At 33.6% G+C, this 23,219-nt stretch overlaps 1 protein-coding gene across 1 annotated transcript in view; it reads right to left on the reverse strand.

Moving 5' to 3' along the window:
- Nucleotides 1–23,219, reverse strand: part of CACNA2D3 (calcium voltage-gated channel auxiliary subunit alpha2delta 3) — a 395,935-nt gene that overhangs the window by 187,069 nt on the left and 185,647 nt on the right. The window contains exons 9-11 of the mRNA XM_042880325.1: nt 22,162–22,236; nt 12,626–12,715; nt 10,483–10,596 (exon numbers count right to left, since the gene is read on the reverse strand). Of these exons, the coding sequence (XP_042736259.1) occupies nt 10,483–10,596; nt 12,626–12,715; nt 22,162–22,236 (279 nt within the window). The remainder of the gene's footprint in view (nt 1–10,482; nt 10,597–12,625; nt 12,716–22,161; nt 22,237–23,219) is intronic.

Consider the following 23,219-nt stretch of genomic DNA (forward strand, 5'->3'; position numbering starts at 1 on the left):
ATATATATATATATATATATATATATATATATATATATATATATATCTGTGCCGTAGTGCTGGCATAGAATGAATATCTACATTTCTGTAATGGATAAATGTACTCTAAATATATAATTCGTAAAGTAAACGTGAACTTTCCTGGATTAAAATCATTATGTAAATAGAAGATAAAAATGCATACTCTAGTTGAAGGAAGAATTAGCACAAAGTTTGTCCCATTTCAGAAATTATCATTAACTAACTTTCTTCTCCAATAGCTTTTGAATTTCCTGCTGAGTTACGACTGCTGAAACAACAGCATTTCAGAATTAGAGGGAAAACAACGCAGGCAGAACAGTGAATACAGACACTAACAAACATTTCAAAATATTGCATGGAAGAACAAAAGAAGAGCAGTGTGCCACTGAGGGGATCCGGGTGACATCTGTTTAATGTCACCTGGTAGAGCTGTTAGAAACATCAGCTAGTTTTACTTACCATGTCATTTTTTCAGGATTGGATTGCTACTGAAAAGAACACTGAACAGACTAAAAAAAAAAAAAAAAGAAAAAAAAGAAAAAAGAAAAAGCTATCCCGAACCTCTCTCCAGCAGAAGAAAGCCATTTTCCAGGTCTATTGTCTGATGCAATGTAGAAACTCCATTCAGTAAACTAAACTGGGAGAAAATACTTCATCTTAGAAAAGGAAGAAATCAGAAACAACAGTGATATCAAGTAGGTGAAAGTAAGAAGATAAGAAATATGCGATAAAGTTTGAAGAGAGATGCTATGTGCCATTTTGTTGAATGTAGAGCTGGTCTACAAGGTGGGCAGACCTCTGCAAAGGGCAATTAGAAAAACTTGATACTTTGTGTGTATCCACTGATAAATGAATAGTACGACAATGAAGTCAGACCTAAAAACTAAGGATTTTAGAGCAGGTGGAATTATCACCTGCATTTTGCCAAAGGCTAAGCAGTAGGCTTGATGGACCCACTGGCCAATTGGAGATGACATATTCTGTATTTCTGACATATGTTCCTAAAACTGAGTGAATTTGCTTTATCTATTTGCTTATAAATGGTATACAACAACTTTTGCCAGCATTTGCACTTTCAAGGAAGTAAATTCGCAGAGATTTATTTAAAAAGAAATTCTAAGAGAGACCTTAATAATACCACTTTAACGGTTGACTGAGTTGATTGAATCAATTCCTTTGCAACAGCCAACCAACATCTCTCCCAGTAAATCTGCAGAAATCAGTTAAGGTAGCCTCTTGATGTAACAGCACAGAGCTGGTAGAAGGGCAGGGAGAACCTTGGCTGCACAGCTAATAATTGTAATTATAATGATAAAAGCTCATAAATGGCTTCATTCTACACTGTCACTCACAGCACAACCTTCCATCGCTCACTCCTGCTGCACACAATGACCTTTGTCATGCTTGAGAAAACAGCTTCCCACTGTGATTTGACTCTTACTGAGTGGCCAGATGGGGCAGTTTTGCTTCATTATTTGTGTCTGTGAAGTGAAAATGCCAACAGAAAGATTCATTACTGTCAAGATCATCTCTGCAAAGCTCCTCTGATTTATTAGGGCACAAACTGCTGCACTGGCTGTAATGAGACATAAATGTTCTGTAAGGCCTATGAACTTGAGAAGGAAATACACTGCCATCAAGAGGCAATGGGCCTAATTTATTAACGGCACTATCACAGAAAATCACACCAGCAGCACGGATTGCAGCAGTTGTGGGGGATAATGTAACAGATTAGCCAATGTCACATTTAAATAAAATCACTGCCTTCACTTTTTTGAAATTTGTACAGTGCAGACAGATGAAATGCAATAGAATTTCTAAATACACTAAAATATTAATGCCTTTCAAATTCTTATTAATAATGAGATTATAATCCAGACTAGTACATTGCAGGATACGTAAATTAAGTCTTAAGTTATCTTTAAAGGAGAAATTTACTTGAATGAATTCCAGAATAGTCTAGTTGGTTTTTTTTGTTTGTTTTTTTTTTTAAGCTCTACATTTTGTTAGTTGGTACAGATTTTTGTATGCTTTTTTTCTCACATCACAGACCTTGCCTGTGTTTTCAGTTAATGCAGTGGAAAGCTCCTAAAACATTACAGCCAGTTATGATGAAAAATAAGCATTAATGAAGCACTGAAACAGCTTTTCCGTGTCTGTCATGAATTTTATGTATTACTTGAATACAATACACCAGCTACTCTGTCCACATTAAGAAGGATAAAGAGCACTTCAGCAATACAGGAATAATTTTATACTGACTTCTAGTGTGGCCATGAAGATGTTTATATGGTCACACCGGTTCAGTTTGCTGGCACTAGCATTCAAGCTGCACATTTTAAAACTGAATCCAAATCTGCAACCATCAACTGTCTTCTGCACTTTCAGGAATGAAGCAACAAATAATTTTCACACTCAATTAATGTATCATAGGAGAAATGTAAACAAGTAATTAAAAATCTACACATCTAAATAAGAATTACACAGAAGTTCCTTCTTGCAATCCTCGTTAAATAATTTTGTCATGTACTTTTTCCAAAACTCAGACATACAGGGTAGATGAATTTTTAATAATCTAATCTCAGAATGTTGTTTCAGAAAACTTCTTGCAAGAGGTTTTCTTGCACTGAAAGAAACTTCCTAACAGAACAATATATAACAATACAAGCAGTCATGATCAAAAGATCAAACCAGCATAAGACATTTTGCTTTTAGAATAGCAGCAAAATTAATTAAGCAAATTAAAATACAAGAGTATCTGCTTATGATGGCATCATAACTTGGCCTGTGATTCTAATTTAATAATCCAGCCTCATTCAGAGGGCAAGTACACTTTGAACTGACACAGTTCCTGTGAGTAGTTCTGGGTCTTGTAGATACTGTTAGCACTTGATTAAATATAAATGTAGGAATGAAGGCCAGGTTCTCTTGCCACTCAACAACCCATTAATAAGTCACCCTGGAGGAAGGAGAAAAAGGCAAATGTTTTGTTGAGCTACTTTCTATTGGGAAGTCTAAATCCATTCATTAGAAGAAAAAAAATAGTTCATTGGTTGAGTTTTTAACTTGCTTGTATGGCTTGTTTTACATTACTATTCCCTTACGGCTATTAAATGTTCTGATATTTAAAAAGCTGTGAACTAAACCAAATGCTTTCCCATCTATTTCTCACTAAATGCTGTAAAGTTATCTGGATTGCTTTCTGCAAATCTATGTGTTATTTCAAACCATTCAATTAATGCCGTAGCCTATAAAAAAATTATTTAAACATAAAAATACAGAATATAGTAGCATTGGATGCTGAAACATTTATTACATTTTCTTAATGTAATAATCTGGACAGTAGTTACTTGCAAGTCAGAAATGTGAGCACTGGAGTGAAGAACTTGCCTGCTGTACTCCTACCATTTTCCTAAGAGTCCTTAGTGGGCTCCTGAACACCTCTTTTAGACAGCTGTTCCTACTGTTAACTTATTGTATTTATGGAATTGAATAACTGGCAACAAAGAGGACATCTAAGAGTTGCTCAGTGTGATGTAGAGAGGCACAGTGCTTACCAGAGTTTCTTAGCTGAACTGAGGAGGTTGATGGAGGGATTCACTTTTGTAGGAAAGAAATTTGCTATTTTCCTAAAGTGTCAGTACTTTTCAACTGAAATGCTTGCTCTGGCTTGTTGGCACCAATTAATGACTGTCACCTCCCTTCATGAAAAGGGGACACAATTTTGAGCAACTTTTGGGAAAGCTATGAAGAGAGGACAAAAATTTTCTACATGCTTGCTTCTATGTGACCAAAAATGGAGTAACTTCAATTTAGTCATGTCTGCTAATACGGGCAAAGTATGTGAGGATTCTATTATGAACAAAACAATTTTGAAAATTGTTTAGATTTCCTATTTTTTATGCAAGTAGAACACACACAAGGAGAGTTCCGAGTTTCATGTTTCAGAATATTGTATTTAACATATATTCATAGGACATTGATCTAATGGCTTATTAGATGTCACTCTTGCTGCAAATGTAGAGCCAAATACATTTTTTTCTGGTTGAAATTGCACAAACATGACGTACCACAAAGGCATCGTCAGATGTTTGGCTCATCTCTAGCTTCCATACATAACCTTTTAAGGAGAATTTAGGTCAGCCTAAATAAAAGTTTCTTTCAAAATGGGGTGCCGTATGTCAAAATATACTTAATCAGCCAGAATTGCTTTTAGCCAAAAACTCAGTATTATCAGATATGGTGCTAATATCTCTGCAGTCACAAATTTCTCATGCTGTTAGTATAAGTATATGAATATTTTGCACAAATTTGGTTCTGGTTATTCAAACGAATCAAAATATTGAAAAAATACTATTATAGTTATTACAATCATACTGATGATAATACTGCTAAGTTTCCATCATGCTTTTTATAGAATGAGTTCTGTCACCCATTTTTTATTTTTATTTCTGAACAGTCTCAATCTCTTTATAGATGCCATGTACTTCTCAGCATGAAATTCAGATAACTTAGATACATAGCCCAAGAAGAGCAGATAACACTCATTTTGATGGAATTCTACTGAATAACATACAAGATGCTATAAACAGATTTTATATAACAAAAGGAAAAAGGGATTTCACAAAGCAGCTAACAGGTCCCTTTACTCTTGGCAAATATTCTCCTCATGTAGGAAACAAAGAAAAGGGAATTCCTAGGGGTCTCCGAAATAGAGCAATTTTCTAAAGAAACTCTTTTGGCAGATAGGATGAAGAAAGTATTGTTACACTGGATAAATCTCTGGTGGGTTGTGTGCGCTGCCTACATTCCAGACACCCAGGAACAGCACTGCTGAGAACACAGATTTTTTTATTAAAACAAGATAAACTCAGCTACTGGGTACAGGATGCCCCCAGTATAGACTCAGCAGAGGCAGAAATTCTGAAGCGCACTAACAGTCTGAAGCCTTTTAAAGGTAGATGTGGTCCCTGTTAAACCTAAGAGAGATTTTAGACCTCACTAATCTCTACTTTCTACACAATGGCATGATGCTACCAATATATTCCCAACTCTGCATGGAAAAAAATGCAAGCAGTACTGACACTATAGTGTATGAATCTTAGAATGGATTGGGTTGCAAGAGTTTTCAAGTATCATCAAGTTCCAATCCTCTGGCCACACGCAGGGTTGCCAGCCACTAGATCTAAAACTAGATGTGATTGCCCAGGGCAATCCAACCTAGCCTTAAACTCCTCCAGGGATGGAGCATCCACAACAGGAGATATGGGGGAAATAGGGAATAAAACTTGCAATCAATAAAATTCTAAATACATTTCTGAATGGTAGTCTGATTTTTCTTTTTCACTGGAATATAAACCATAAAGTCAGGTTCAAATTATACTCAAGAAATTAGCAGAAATCTACAACTGTTCGTATTCCCCAGTCAGATCCTATGGTCCCTAATCAAAATTCCTAGCAGTACAACCACAAAAATGCCACATTGATGGTGCTCCCACAGATTGGTGGGATGAGAAATGTTTTTTCAACTGCAAATGACAAGAAATGGCAGGATAGAAAGATAATGTAACCAAGGCCATGTTTGCATACAGGATTAAATTCATCTTCCATGAATATTTGTGCCTATAAGACTTGATAGCATGAGTAAATGATGAAAATTAAACCTTAAGTTTGATATAAGCTTACCCAAGGCAAATGTTTAGTGCTCACCTATCTCTATCACAGATGTTTCAGCAAGCAGTATTTAGACAAAACTCTCCTTTTATGGAAAATTCTGCCATTTATTTTTCACAGTGAGAGCAAAACTAATAAATGTATACTCGGTTAATTTAATTCTTGGAGATTAAGTTAATAGAGTAGATGAACTGCCTAGGGATTTTTCCATTTATTTGTAAAAATAATTGAAAACAACTGCACACCTACTTCAGGGCAATTGCAATTAAGTCATTTTCAGGCTGGTCAAGTTTTTTGTTCTGGTTTGGCTTTTTTTGACAATGCAAAATTGGGGAGAGGCACGCGCTTCAGAAGAGGCACATTGGAATCTTGAATAAGTGACACGCTACATATAACTAAGCACTGTATGATGGGGACTTTGTGTACCTGGGAATGTAAGGGACATCGTAAGGGAGATCAGCTGCAGCCTTTAATTCACTACATGTTGAAAATCATATTCAGATCCAACATTTATTTATAGCTTTAGACAACCCCATTTGCACACAATGATAGCTCCCTGCAACCTTTCATGCAAATTTATAACAAAAAATAACTTTCAGATGATTTACCACAGTTTACAGCATGTTCCACCCATTTCTTATTTGCATAAGTTTTATGTAGTATTCAGGGAACTGAAAATCTACAAGAACAAGAGCAGATATTCTTGAGTTGAAAACTTGCACGTTGCTTCCTATCTGATATACTGAATATGTTGTTCAGTTTATTTCTAGTGACTGAAATGTAAATTATTAATTGTGAGAACGGTATTATTTTATCTTTTGCCATTATTCTCCATAATGAGTAAATTTTTCTTCATGGTTTTTGTTTTTTTTTGTCTTATATTATTAAAGCAATTGGAAAGCACAAAGACAGAAAAGACAGACTATAACTGATGCTACCCTTGTTATTATTAAAAAAAAAAATAAAATTCTCCTTCTTTAGAGGCTGATAGAATAACATAACAGAAAGTCCTGGTTTCTTCTTAACAAGAGGAAGGCAAGAAGCTTGTATGTATGTTGCCTCGGTTCATGCACACTTCCAAATTTTCCTTTAAGTTTCCTCACAACATACAGTTGTCATCTTTTTCAGGGTGTTTGTGGGAGTGATTTTTCCTCAAACAAGTATAACTTGTTTCTATCTGTTTTTTAAAAAACTGAAGAAAGCATAAAAATGTTACCACAAGTTACTGAATAATTTGAGATTCTATTGAAGTATTACAGATATGAAAATGGACAGTAAGGTTTGCAAGATGCACAATCCTTAAGAAAAGAGCACTCTCAGTGGCTACTGTCTTGATTTTCATAGAGAAGTCAGAAGTAAAAAAATCAAATTATTCTGCAGTATTTACAGCTGCTTCTATTTTCATAATGGATTGCTGACCAGCAACCATTGGGATATATATTTTATTGTCACAATATAAGTTCAATAATTAATCCCAAAAGATTTAAAATCCTACATGGTTTTTCAAGATTTGAATGTCTAGTGATGTAAGATGGCAGAATAAGAACTTGAGTTTTCTAGGGCATTTCTCAATGCACTAAATTGAACTCCACTATTAAAATTCCTTAAAAAAGATTTCAACTGCTTGTAAGAGGAAACCTCTGTGACTGAGCTTAAGTCTTAACAGAAGTCAATGCACAAATGTTATCCCATTAAAACAGAACATATTCATTCAGACATACAAATCTGTCAGTTTTGCACTGAGAAAATGACAATAGGGATAGTAGAGAGGATTACAAGATGATGATATTTGGAACTTCACAGAGAAGAATAGGTTTTTATCAGTATTGCAGCAAATGTCTGCACATGGGAACAGAACACAAGTTATATCGACAGAGACAACCATATTCTTCAGAAGTCTCAGATTCCAGGTAATATTGTTATGTCAGTTTAAATATATATATATATATATATATATATATAAATACAGATTGAGATGAACAAAGCATGCTCTAAATGGATATTCTATAAAATGCAGATTCACTAACAGCTCAAGATTCAACTACTCAGAAAGGCTCAAGTAGACCCACAACAGAGTTCTAAAGAGGGGATTGTTTGGAATAACTTGTTTAGTTCTTAATTCAGTAAAGCTCTTTAATGTACGCCTGAATCTCTTGCTTCGGTTAGCTGAGATGTAATAATTCACATATGTAAACACTTTGCTGAAATGAACACTAAACTACACATCTATGATCTCCTGCATGTAATGAATCTTCCACACCATGTCGATATATGTGCATGTATTGTTGGATTATTATATAGCCAGACACCACGAAGGCTAACAGAGGTTCTCTGGCAAAATGGTATGTATGAATAACAATTTCATATATAAACAATGTCTGTTATAGTTTCAAACCAGCAGAATTTGGCCTCTCAGAGCAAAATGAGCAAGAAATACCATTCACAATATGTAATAAGATGCCAGCAAGAGAATACTATACCAAACATTTAACTTCCCCCTTTTGTAACATTCCCTTTCCAAACATCTCTTGAGATTCGATATTTAAACATGCAATTTACCAACCTTCTCAACTCAATATAAATACCCAGCAGAATTTCACTTAAAGCCTCAGTATGTAACGAAACAACACATGATGGCTTATTTTAATTCAGTAAGAATTATATAAAATAGAATTATATGAGGATGTCGTTAAAAGGAAAGTGATAGGTAGAAATACTTTCAGCATCCAGATACAAAAGTCTGAAAACAATTATTTCTTTGTGCTAGTCTATAGTTTTCCAGGGTAATTAACAATTACTCATAGGCTACTGGAATTGCCATACCTCATCAGACCAGCTTTGTATCTGACCAATTGGTTAGGAAAATATGCAATAAATCTTTTTCTTATTTAAGCCTCATGTTTGGACTCTCCTCTGCTTGTGTTACCACATGTAACTGTAAACATTCTTGTCAGACATAAACAAATCTTAAAACCCATAAATACTTGTCCACTATATAACACTGTGTTTGGTTCTGGCTTAATTTGCATTCTAAAAAAAAAATAAGAAATAGAAATCTGAAATTTTATTACAGTATATTCTAAAGGCAATAAAGGAGACCTAAGACAGCTTTTGAGAATAACCACAGATTAAGTTTTCACTCTTCCTCGTCTGTAAAATCAGTGAACAGTCAGAAGTTTTCACTTAATCTTGTGCTGCAATGAACAGAAAGTATCTGTAAAGAAAGCAGTCTTGTAATTCTGCTATATCCTTATTGTGACAAACAGAGATGATTCAGAGTAACTCAAATTTTGTCATTTTAATCACATTTTTCACCTACACTTTCCTCTGAAATGGGACCTTTAATATAGATATTTCATACTCATCTAGGTATTTCTTATGCACACTCATTTTATCTTAAATTTTGGAATGCTTTCTTTATGTCTCCAAAATGCACGAAATAATCTTTAAAAATCTTTTATCTTTCTGTTTGTTTTTTTTTTTTTAAACAACCAAAAGCTATGATTTTTGTGTCATTAGTATCACGAGTTCCTGAAAAATACTTTAGACAATCTATTTCAGATTGTGTATTATTCTCCCTTTTGATTGTGCATTGTTTATTAGTTATTCTGTACGCTGTATAGTTAATTTGCTGTTGTGTCTCGCCCTGATTATATGACAAACATTACCAGGGCAATGGCACTTTGGATATACATGGACATTGTGTTTAAATGATCATCTCAACCAAAATTCCTAGAACGTTCAGAAAGCATCAGTCAGTACATGATTCTAGCCAGTCATATAATGATGTACATGAGAAGCAATAATCCTTCCTTTGGCAACCCACATGCACTCTGAAGGATAAGATTCAATTACCCTTAACTTCACAAAAAAACATTTCCCCACATTTTGGTTTTAAGTAATGCAGGAGAAGTTCACTGATGGCAAATTGGACTGAAATGTTATTGGATTCCTTGAGAGTTATACCAAATACAAGCAGAAATACAAATGAATGATATTTAAGGCACCTTCCAACCCAGGACGTTCTATAATTCTGACACTTTCTGGAAGCAAACCTGAAGGGTTGATATCTTCTTCCTCCCCTCCACAAAAACAATTACAACAACAAAAAAGCAAACAAACCAGAAAAAAAAAAAAAAAAAAAAAAAAAAAAACACAAAAAAGTCCTATCACGATTTTAAATTAAAAATATCTATTGAAATACATAAGTGAAGAGTTTTGCTTACGTTCTAATAGTGTATTTGAACGTATTATTAAAAGCAATGTTAAAGAGGAAAAACATGAGTGTTCCAACAGGCATCAGAGATATTACTGAGCTGCAAAAGCTTCATGCTGTAGTCATACAAACAAAGTATACAAACAAATCTACTAGATTTGCATTTTAAACAGTAGAAAGTATTAACACAATACAGTGAATTGATTTTTTTTTTTTTTTTTGTGATGGAGATAGAGATTCATAAAATAAAGAGTAGAATGAAAATATTCCTCCTACCAAGGAAACAGCCTAGAACATAATTTTGAGCATTGTACAATAGCCAAGAATGTACCTTGAAGGTTAATATTTCCACAATATCTTATTATTCAAATTAATTACTACATTAAAAGGCTGCATTTATCCTCAAGCAATATCACACAAGCATTATTTTTGTCACTAATGAAACATTCAGTTAGCCAAAATCATTTTTAGGTGAATAGAAGGATTGCTACTGACTTTTTAATAGACATAATACTTCATACTGCATAAGATAGTTTCATTTTTCCATTAAATACAGGTGAGAAAACACTTACTTTTCTATCTGGCCAATTATATTTTGCAAATATTGTGTCGTATGTGTCCACAGCTCCATCAGTAATCAACATTATGGCTTGGCTGCAAATACTCCCTTGTCCTGTGTGATTGAACTGTGAAAGGAAAAGTTCATTTAAATACAACACATTCTGTTAGATACAGAAAATAGACCAGTTAGAGACATGCTATTCATATGGCATTTGTATTCACTCCACATTACACATCATATGATATTTTTCATAAAAATGTTTATCTGGTGTTAGCAACAAAATACAAAGTTGGAAGATTATTTCATTTCCAGTTACTCTGTATGAAACACAACACTTAAAAAATGTGAAAAGGCCAATAACTTGTAGCACTGCACACAATTCTGTTTCTACAGGTTGTACTAAGTTTTAAATACATGCTAATAAACAATCTCTTTTTGTTCTATTCCTATCTAAATTTCAGATACATTATCAAGTTAGACAAGTCCTCATCCTACCATTCTTTTCTTGGTACTGAGAAAGATACAAATTTTCCCTGTCTACCATGTCTCACCATATCAGCTTACCTGTGCAGAGTAGCAGCCCAAAAAAACCCAAATGTCTGGATTCGTTTTCAGAATACTCTAGTTTGATGTGGGTTTGCAACTCCTTTGTCACTGAAATTGCTGCAGTCAACTTACCCTCACTTATTTGCTGATCTTCTCAGAACCCTATAATTTTTCTTGTAAAAAACTTCTTAACTTATAAAAATCTCATCTCTGTAGACATTCCAATACCTCACCACCTTTACAGTAAAGGATTTCCTCCTCGTATCTAAGCTAAATGTAGCCTATTTTATTTTAAAACCATTATAAATCTACCCTTTTCTCTTCTACTTTAAAGCCATTCTCCCCTGTTCTATCACAACACCTCTGATAAAATAGACCCTCTACATTCATATGAACAACATACTTTGAAATGCACAAGTTATAGTAAAAGGGGAAATAATGAAGGGGAATGCCTTCATATATCTATTTTAAAATATTAATCTGTGTGCATATGCATTATTCTACACGGTTGTTTGAACATTTGTAAGAATGAGAGGAAATTCAAATGCTTTGATGAGTAATATCGTCACATATTTGTCTAGAACTTTAATTTTATTGAATAGCAAGAATGATGAAAGTGTTTTCCATAATAATAACAATGACAAGGGACTTATGATGAACTACAATTAACTTGGTGATTCATCAGTAAGCAGCAAAAATTTCAATGCATCCTGATGCTCAGAGCATTTGGTTGTGATTAGCAGTCTTTGAAATGTCACAGAATTTTATTTAATTGGCTTTGATTTTTTTAAAAAGGTAATCACTGCAAAGACTACATTTGTCGCCAAAAGAGATAATTGCAGTTGTCACATGACAACGTAGGTGCCTCACTGCTCCACCAACCACTTCTGTATTCTTACAGCAACTAATGAACCCTGCTTAAATCAGTGGTTGGAAAGAATTTGAAAGTGGATTTTAAACACGCATTTCAAAGATGTTCGGTATCAACATCTTCAGATCTTAATAACCCAAGCAAATACAGAAATTGAAATACAGGTAATTGCAAGACAAAATTAAGTGAGTTTAATTACTGTAAATCCTGAACCATTCTGAAAACGCAGCTAGATTCTCAATAAGACTATCAGTGTAAGATGAAGCCTCCCCTCCAACTTTCTTTTTTAAGTGTAACCCAGACATCCTTAACTAAGACAAAGTTCACGTGAACAGATTTCTGGCATATAAAGGTCACATGTTGTAGACGAAGTTGAAAATGGTTAGCAGTATTCTTTTAAGGATAGTTGAAACTGTGAAATTTACATATTAGCCTAATATTTTTAACACCTACCAGCAGCAACTGAAATAAACTTATTTAAATACATAGACACATAAAGGCGCATACTGTATATACACACACAGAACAAAAACAACAACAAAAAAAACCACTGTAACTATAAAGTTAGTAAATATAACGATCCTTCCCAACATATAAACATTGCTTGTTCTATGGACAATATTTTACTGTCATGACAGTTTTGGAGTTGGTTCTAATTTATTACCTTAAAATCGACAGTAATTGCTAAAGAGCTGGAAAAACACCAGCAGCGCAAACCTGAAAAGCATTAACTTACTTCATTGAGCATGTTGAAAGCTTCATTTAAAGCAATGTCCAGCATTCCAATTCCTTTTGCAAAAAGCTTGTCAAGGTGCTCCCTAAAATGCTGAAATGAACAAGAATGTTTTATTTGTCAGATTATTCTTACATATATTTTTACAATGATTAAAGTTTTCTTGAGACTTACCAGGACTGCATACACTAATTCATAAACCATAGTAGTTCCTGCTCAATGTTTTTGACAAAGTCACACCAAAGTATAGACATATTAGAATAATAACTTAAAAATGTCACAAGACTTTTTTTGACCAGTTATTTAGTCAAACTGTTCTTTATTTGCCTTTTAGTTTGTTTTTATACATACCTTCATATACATATCTTCATATAATATTTTTTATTGTAGTTATTAAACTTTTAGCTCTCAGGAAATACTACTTAATAATTATTCACTGACAGTTTTCATGTCCTATTTTGTGTTATGTCTCCTCAAAAGTTGGTAGATCCTATTGTTTTGTTTAGCTGTTTTGCCCATTGCTGGTCAAGCTGTTTATCAATGTCAGCATAATATTAAGAGAACAGGTCTTGCTAAATATTGGCAATTATCTTCATGTTTATGTTGCATAGCCATAAGCCTTATTTTTGTAGTTCTAAATGTTTCATCAATTATGCATTGCTATAATTGCTTGTCCATAAGCATTGGTAAAATCTGGCACAAGTCAGCATTCATCCTATATTCCTCTCATAGTGAACAGAGAATCATATAGTCATGGAATGTCTTGGGCTGGAAGGGACTCCAGATCATCCAGTTCCAACACTTCCCCTGTCACATATTTTATTTCTCCAGATATGTCAGAAGTTTGAACAATTTCACAAATTTTACACTCAGCAAAAAATAAAGGGCTATACTATAATACAAATATTAAATTGTAGTTCTAACTTTTAGATTAAGTAAGCACATTTTCAAAAGTATGGTAGCACTTCCTTTTGCAAATAATATGTTCAGAGAAGAAATAAAGTCTCTTAGGTTTTTAAGGAATTACACAGGATAAAATCCAGTTTCATGAGTCATGCTGACATAAAAAGAAGGACACTGAATGAAATATCAACTAGCAAGCGTGACACCTCTGATTTTATCTGATGGATACATATCTTCCTTTGTAGAATAAAAAGATATTACTCTGCATATTGGAAAGCAGAGTTCTTTCTATTTCATTAATAAATTTCAGTCTGTCAAAATGAGGAAAATTTCCATCCTAGCTCTAGGCGATTTTGAAGCATACACTACTGCCACAAAAACAGGCTGCTTTTTCAAAACAATTAGTCCGCAGTGACCTAGTAAACGTAGTTCATTGCAGCTCAATGCTTTGAACAGCCAAAAGACACAGTCTTATTTGTCTAAATAAAAAGCAATAGCATTAATCTCTACATACCTAAATTGCAAAACGATTTTTTTTGCCAACTTAAACACAGCTAACTTCAGTAAACTCTATCACTATTGCATAGTAATACAAATCACAGTTTTAAGTATAATTTATAAACATAATGATTTTGATTAAGAAAATGAAGACACACGTAGTGGGGAAAAAAAACGAGGAAAGCATTTTTTAAGATCCCACAGATGGATAAAAAGGTCAGTTCAATAAGTTAGTAAGAGGAAAATTTGTCACTTCATTAGCCATGTCAAAACATTAATATATATCTAAGAAAACTAATTATGTTTGCAGAAGAATTAAAATCCTATTGTCCCCTTACATCACGCCCTTCGTATTTTTACAAATAATAATAAAAACATGAATGAATATAAAATATCCAAATGTTCAAGAAATGCATTAACCTCTTCTTATTCCGTATCCTACTTCAAAACACATCTGAAAGTTAGGTATAAGCTCACATAAAATATAGGCATATTCTTGACTTCAGTTAACACAGACTGGAAATTGAGAGTAGCGATGCAGAAAGCAGTTTCCCAGACAAGGGCTACGTCAGCTGTCAGCAGCACAACACGGTGTGCTTTCCATCACTACTTCAAAACACAACTGACTTGCACTGAGTCTCACAGACCACTGACTTCTACGCATACAGACAGAAACAGGACTTTTTCAGCAAATGAAGCTTTACAGAAACTTAGAAAGCGCACATCTTTTTTAATGAAATATTTAAACATATATTATTTTAAAATTGTTCACAGAAATTCTTCAAAAACTAAAATATATTTATAAAATTCTCCAGGAAACATCCTTTCAAAACAAATTTCACATATAGTTGATGGTTTTAAACCAGAAAATGTAGTTTGCTGCTAAGTAAAATGTTGAAAACAAGCAGTTCACTTCTGTTCCATTGATGTCCAAAACTATTTCAAAACATCCAGTGTAAGCATTGACCAGAAGTTTTCAAGCTGTGGGAGCAGTCTGTGCTTACAGCCTGTCTTTACAAGATCCATGAGACTAAGATCAGTTCACAGTTGTCACAGATGCTTCCAATAACACAATTACTGACCCCAAAACAGAGCTTTCAGAAAAATGAAAATCACCAAATTTTGTCATGGAAATAAGTTTCCAATCTTACCTTTTTGTAAATCTTGCATGTTAAATAATTATCACAAAACACATTTCTCTCTGAAATATTTTACTGCTTCATAATTAAACGAGAATTACTTTGCTATTGAAAATTAGACTTATGTGTAAAATCTTTGAGTATTTCAGTAGTAGGCACTGTGGAATACTTATTACAAAGCATATACATTATCAAGTATGAAAATACAGAATAAACAGATTAGCAAAAATCACTCATAAATACTAAAATCTCCAGTGTATAGTCAGTTCACATTATATGTCAGAAGAATAAATATTTTCTCTTGCTACAGTGCTCTCTCTCTTTACATATACATACAAACACACATTCTGAAAATAGTAATGTTTGTTTGATATAAAAATTGTAAAAATGTTAAAAATCCACTTCATGCAGTATGAATTTTAACAAATAACTGTTTGCTGTCCCCAGGCTTCTGAACAGATGAATGCTAGACAAGGTGGTTCTGCAAAAAGGTCTAGTGACTAAAATGAATGTGTATTTTTATTGACTCCATTCTCTATCTTGGAAGTGTTTTAAATCTTTTTTTTTTTCCCCCAAGAGTTTCAGCACTGTGTATGTCCACTAAAAAATTGCATTACATTCCAATTAACATTTGTTTCCTTCTTTATCACACCAGACGCTCTGAGTGCGTGGCATTAATTGAAACCACACTGAAAGACATCATGTTTCATTTTACAGGAAACACAAAGACTAACTTCCTCAGACAGTCCACACTTTATCTAGCTCAGGCTGTTTCACTGTAAACAATGAAAATGGACTAGTGCATTTCCGCACATGCAGACTGCTGCACGCTTACCAGCCATGCTATAGCGCTCCTTTTGTTATTAGAAAGACAAGGTATTTTTAAAGCATTGTATCATTTCAATATGAGAATACCAAATTTTCAACCTGGTATGCCTGTCACAATTTCTGGATAACCTGCTGACAGGTATCTGCAACTGCCATCCAATAATTTAGTAACTTACAGATGTCCTGCAAGACAGCTATAATTCAACCATGTACTACTTTAAAAAACATCATGACAGGAGCTAAACCACTGAATCATCATTTTAAAGAACAATAGATGACTTTGGAATGAGATAACAAACTCCTCAATTTTACTTTCAGTAACTTCCATAAACGAAACAGATCCCAGAAAGCAGGTTTGCTTGCTCATAAAAACTCAGAAAGACCATGTTTTAATTTAATCTTTTCATTTTAAAAAGCTTACTTAATACCAAACTGCATAAGCAATAATATTGGTCCATCTCACTTTCTCTTTACTGTCATATTGAAGACCTTGTATTTGAATTATCTAAAGCTTGAACTCAGTATCTCAACTAACAGTGTGCATAAGCATTTGCCCGCAACTGCATGTTTAATTTCCATGTGCAATTACCATAACGTGCAATATCTAATTGTGGACTCAAATATCTAATTGACATGCATAATTTTGGTAATTCTAAATGCAAATTAGGCACACAATTATGACAATCAGACTCTGATGTCTGATTACAAAATTATAGGGCCAGAGCTCAACAGAAGAAGATGCGTCTAGTTACAGTAAAGAAGCATGGATGTGTTCAGCTGTAGAGGTATCTACAATCATTTTAGAAGTAGTTGAAATACACATCTTGCAGAAGGCTCTGGGTAAACGTCATTGCAGCCTTCCAATACTTGGAAGACTTTTTACGCAGCGTAATAGTGACAGGACAAGGGGGAATGGCTTTAAACTAAAAGAGAAATTTAGGTTAGATTTTAGGAAATAATTCTTTCCTCGTAGGATGGTGAGGCACTGGCACAGCTGCCCAGAGTTGTGGAGGTGCTCAAGAACAGGCCAGATGGAAACTTAGGCAGCCTGAGCTGGTGGGTAATAACCAGCCCGTGGCAGGGGGTTGGATCTCAGTGATCTTTAAGGCCCCTTCCAACCTAAGCTATTCTAGGGTTCTAAGATAACCCAAAGAGAGTAAAGAAAAATCCACTCATGTCTATCAGCCCAGGTAAGGTCCTTCCATGTATCTATGAGGTTTCAGTCAGGAGTATTGGTAAGCTACCTGATGTACGCATCTGAACAAATTAATTCCTCATCCACCTTCTACCTTACTGTTTACCTTGTTAAAGCAATCTTATTTTTTCTTGATTGTAGGGCTTCTGCATCAGTAGCTTGAGTTATGCTTAAATTCCCAATTATACAAAGTTTTCAACATTTTAATTAAAACCTATTATTTGGTTTTAATAATATTGTGTTTTTGACAAGATGCTACTCAATATTTGCAGTCCACTATACAGTTATCTTTTAATCTATCTGATTTGAGATTACTAGAAATAATTTACCATTGGTTAGAATGCCATAATTAGATGCGGTTGCAGGACCATAGTTAGTCTAAAAGTCTAAGCATATATGAATAAAGTATTTTCTACAGATTCCACATAGGAAAAGTTCACATCTGATACAAGCACTATAATTTATACATTTACATCACCTAACTACAATACTATTGTTTGACAAAGGTGAACTTCCTAGAGAAAAATACTGTTAATGAGTTAAAGATTTCTCCAGATTTTGTGTTACTAATTCTTGCAAAGACTTGCACTATAACTATTATTTCCTATTTTCATCCATGCATGTTAATATTTGAGATATACTCAGTAATGACTTATCAGATTTGTGAGGAGGAACTACATCAATACACAAAGCAGTGAAAAAACAGACATTTACTGGTACCTCACAGGGAAGCCTACCCACACAAACAGTTGATAAATCTGCATTAACATCTGTAAAATGAATATAAGCATCTTATTTAAGATTAGTTGCTAGAGCAATTACAGGTTAGCATGCTGTTGATGATTATCCAATCACTCATTTTCCCTAGCATGTTGTGTTGGTAGGCTGATTTTTTTTTTTTTTCCATATAAACAAATACCAGATATGAAAAGCTAGAAGCTGATTTGTTGGTCAAAGAACTCAAGATTCAATATAGCAAATTAAAAACAAGCTCCCTGTTAAACAAATTAGTTGCCTGGAGCTGCAATAGAAAACTTCAGAGCCACTTTCAACGGTCTGATGCTAGCTGAAAGTTATGAGGGTCCAGAATGGCTATTCATCTGATAAAAAAATTCAAATCGATTTTTAATTTTTGAATTAAATGTGAGCCTTTCTATTTTTGGTGTTGTGAATTTTGTTTCTTTTGTTTTGTTTTGGGTTGGATTGGATTTTGCTGTTCTTTTTTTTACAGCTAAGTAATGCAGTCAGCAATCCTTTTTGGAGATCTAAGACAGATAAATAGACAATTAAGCATGCTTAAATAATAATAAATATGCTAATTTTGTATTTACCAGCCCCTTATTGGGAATTTCACCCAGTCCTGTTACTGAGTTAGTCTTCTAATTATTTACTTTCTGCTAACTGCATCTAGTAAAAGTTTACTAGAAATTAAATGCAACGCCTGTCTATTTTTGTCTTCGAATTTACGCACGGGTAAGTTCTCAACTTAGTTTGGAGTTATTGTGCCTATGTGTACATCTAAAAGATGATATATCTCATATGGAAACGCTTATAGAGAAATGTCCTCAACCCATATATAGCATATTAAAAAAAACATATAAAAAAGGAATGCATATTGTAATATTGTTACTTTAAATCTGGAGTTACACTAAATCAGATTGTCATCCGATTCCTTTGGGGTAGGTAAATTGCAACATGGAGTTCCTCAAAGATGAAAACCTCTTGGCCCAAGAAAACCAGTATTAAAATAGGCAGTTCCACATGTTTGTAATTTGTAGAGAAAGTGCAGACGGTGACAGAACAGTGTCTGAACTATTTCCCACTCTTTTTTTAAATATATGTATAGCAAATTGATACACTTCAAGGTAGCAGCTGTTTAATGCTAATGCCAAATTATAAGTTAGTTCGGTAAAATTCAAATTCATATTACATGCTTTACGTTACTAAGCCACATTTAGGGTCACAGATTCATTTCTACCTCATTTATGCTACCCAGTGTACATACAGACTTAATCTTTGTGATAAAGAGAACTTGAAGAAAGTTCTGCAAATCAAGAATGATTACAAAATTCTGAAAGTACATCTCCACATCTCCAAAGAGAACCTCCAAGGCAGGTATACTTTTTTTCACAAAAAATAGTGCTGTGCTTTGGAAAAAAAAAAAAAAAGTTGAAAGAAGCAGATGCCTGCCATATCACTTGTAAATTATAATTCAAAACCGAATTACTATAGTCTTTCATTGTAAAAATGAAAGCAGAAACACTATATGTTGGAAGAAGCCTTGGACGGGGATGTCTGCTTTGTGTCTTGGTAGAACTTGTGGTGTATATATATTAATGCCACTCACATCACAGTTATACATGAAGTTATAAGTTTGCCTTTTCTAAATATACAAAAATTGACTTGATTCAGTCAGGCTTCTCAAAAGAGGTATGCTTTCAGAAGTTATAGCTGACAGAAATTCGATTATATCCACACTGCTTAGAAAGCTGTAACATAAGCTTTCATATAATCAAAGATTTTGGGAAAAAACAAAACAAAACAAAAAAACTTGATCAAGACCAGTGGATGTTTCTAAACATAAGTAACTTTTCCTTGTTGATTGTTGACAGTATTAAAAAAAGCCAACCTTAAAAAAAAAAAATGAAGTTGTTACACAAAGATTTACAACTCAAAACTGCAGTATGTGCAGTTCTTGAAGCTGGCAAGGAACAGATTTAGGTGCTTAGAATCATCTCTTTTATCAATGTATCTTCACTCCTTATCAAAAGAAAACATTTTTAAAAAATTTTATTATTAACGTGTTGGAAATTTAGGTGAAAGCCTATTTATTATCCAGCTCTTCTTCCTTTTCCATAGTAAAAATATCTTAAATTTTAAAATTATTTATTATAAATTTATATTTATTATGTATTATATAATGATATATCCAAATTACTTTACACTCTTTAAAAATCTACTGCAATGCAACAGACAGATAATAATGCTGTAATCAAGGAGTGATCTTGATCAAGTCACTCTCATGAGTGTGATGGGGCATTTAAAAAAATATTTCCTACTTTCACTACCCCAACTATCATGAAAATTGTATGTCTTTCCAAAATAGTTATTTGGTTAAGCTGAATATTACAAAGGTATACTACTCATGCTTTCGCTTTGTTGCTACTTTGCTTATTTAATAAAACAATTCAGGTTCATAAATTCTCTTTTGGGCTCCTTTATTACATGAATCAAGAAATAAGTGAGTAAACTCAACTTGTCACCTTAATTCATTAAAACGGCTGTGGGAAAAGAAAAGAGCGAAGGGAAGGAAAGGGAAAAATACATACAACTATGACCTGCTATCTATCTCAAGTTTATTTTCAAGGGAAAGATATCAATGACCGTCAAGATGGAAAAAGATGACACTTAGTTATTCTCCAAACCCTTGAATATATTGTTCAACTTAAAGGCAAAGCAATACACAAACTGACATCAGATTAAAAAAAATAGTACTTAACTGGAAAGGATGTAGAAGCTTACTCTGAAGAACATGAAATTGTACTTAGCTCATAAAATCTGAGCATCATCTAAGTAGCACAGAAACTTTTTATTTACTTCAATTGAAATAAATCTGCCATTGAGTAACATATGGGTATATATTAATCAGCATTCTGATCAGTTGCAGAGTGAAGGAAGGATCAGTATTTGAATTAATTACAGACAATACATCTTGGGAATATATTTAAATCTTTAGCTTTTAGTCTAGAACACGCACAGCTTTCATATGGTTAATTCAATAAAGTGCTGCTTTAGAAAACTACATAACAGTTCACAAACAAGGGCCTTCAACAGGAAATGATTAGCAACAATTCACGTTGCTCCATTCAGCAACCAAATTCTATGTAGATATCCTAAAAATCAAAAGTGAAGAACATCAAGCACATTAACGAAGTAGCCCCTGAAGGATAATTCCTGTGGAATGTCGGTATATGTTTAGGTGAAATAAGAACCCATGTGAGTAGTACAATAAAGTTTAGCAGGACCAGACCAACTTAATTTCATCTTGGCATACATGAAAAGATCTAAGATAGACACACTTAGAAATGTGTTTTCATTGCTATATTTGCTACTTCCTGCAATGCCTCATTGACTGTTTTAGTAAAAATGAACTGTCAAGCTGAACCCTAAGTGCAATTCAGTGCTGAGCTGAAACCCTTTGGTCTGTCTTTGGTAGAAAAGACACAGACAAACTTTTAAGACACGGCAGCAGCTTTGTATCATCTAGGCAAAAGCAACACTCATTACCAGAGAAGTTCTGTAGTTACAGGTATGGCTTTAACAGCCTTTCAATATACAAGAACTTTTCAACTATCTTATTAAACCCAGAATTTAATAATTTTATTTGGTACAAACCATCCTATCTTAACCTTCTAAGACATGCAATGCAGTATTGCTTCTACAGAGCAACTGCACTTGAATGGCAGGCAATAAATCAGGCTTTAAACTGTAGATTCATTATGTGATAGTCCTTCAAAGAACACTTTCAATAAACAGTGTATTTTTATTAAAAAAAAAAAAAAAAAAAAGTCAGTACTATATAATGCATTTGCACACACATTGAATTTTCTTGGATTAATACATTATTCTTTTGACATGTCTGTTTGGAATAGTCACACTTTCAATTCATATAGAATAATATCTGTTTCAACTTTAGTATTAGTGTGACTTAAGAACACAACCTATTCCTCAGTCTTTTTTTTTTTTTAAGTGTGTTTTCAGTAATTTCTGTGTTTTTCAATTAGGATTAATCAATCTAAATAGCTAGATAGATATTTTTCTTCATACTGAGTCGCACATGATTCCTTAGAAATGTCAGAAGCAGAATAATTAATTTATTAATTGCAATAATGTAATCCATTATACTAGGAAAAGGTCATCACAGCACATTTTAGGCAATGCAGCCTCTCTGTTGTTTTGTTCCTTTCATTCCTTACCTCTTTGTTGGTTCTGTCTGCTTGAACCAATGTTCCATTCAGACACGGTTCTACATAGTGAAGTTCTTCATTATACTATTCAGAAAAATAAAAAGTATTATGAAAATTTAATTAAAAGCTTTGAAAGATACAATGTAGTGATTTAGAACTGGAGGGAAGCATGCATATAAAGCAAGAACAATTGGATTCAGTTCATTTTTAAAAACTGACCAAAGACATTTTTCTTTGTCATGCTTCTTAATATCTCAGAGGTTTAGAATTTTTAAAAGGAGCATTCAATGGAACAGATGCCAGCTTGGGTGGAGGTAATGTGTACTATACACACTAGCTGGCATAAATACCCTTCAAGCTGAAATCTGGATAATATTAAGAGATTAAGGGTTCGGATTTGATGCATCTCAGTCACAATTCCCAATTCTTTGTTACATATTAAATAAAAGACTTGACAAATAATTGAAGCATTGGCTAACACATTTTGGAAGGTTAATAGCGAAATAACTATGCTAAAAAGTGTGTGAGCTTGAATCCTGAATACATCAGGATTTAAGAGTCAGAATTTAAGTCAAGCAAAATAACTCATTGCACAATGATACATGAAGCTGTGACAGATCCTGAAAGAATTCTCCGCTTTTCTTTCAAGGTTGAAGTTAGACAGTCCAGATTCATTTTCAGAAGCATCTTAAGAATTTAAAGAACAGCCTCATTTGCATTCAGTAGATCTAACAGAACTATTGATACTCTAGTGATTTAATTGAAAATTGACTTGTTTAAATCTTAAACCTTTCAATGCAGGTCAGATTAATTGATGCCTTCAAAAACTCTATGATATCCCTTGTAAAGATGTGATCTTCACTTAATTCTTATTAATTTGATCTAATCTGGAAGTTACCACAGATCAAAGAGCCTTTGCATTTAAGCTCCACTTGTTTTCACTCTTTCCCAGACGTTAAGTGAATCAGAACATCCACAGCAGACAAGATATGAAGTTAAGCCAAAAACAATCAGGGACAGCATTTCCAGTGATTAACATATGCATTTACTCACTTGCTCCTCCATCT

Source organism: Lagopus leucura, unplaced genomic scaffold (genome assembly GCF_019238085.1).
Source record: "Lagopus leucura isolate 7727_CA_CO unplaced genomic scaffold, USGS_WTPT01 Super-Scaffold_100026, whole genome shotgun sequence".
Lineage (NCBI taxonomy): Eukaryota > Metazoa > Chordata > Aves > Galliformes > Phasianidae > Lagopus > Lagopus leucura.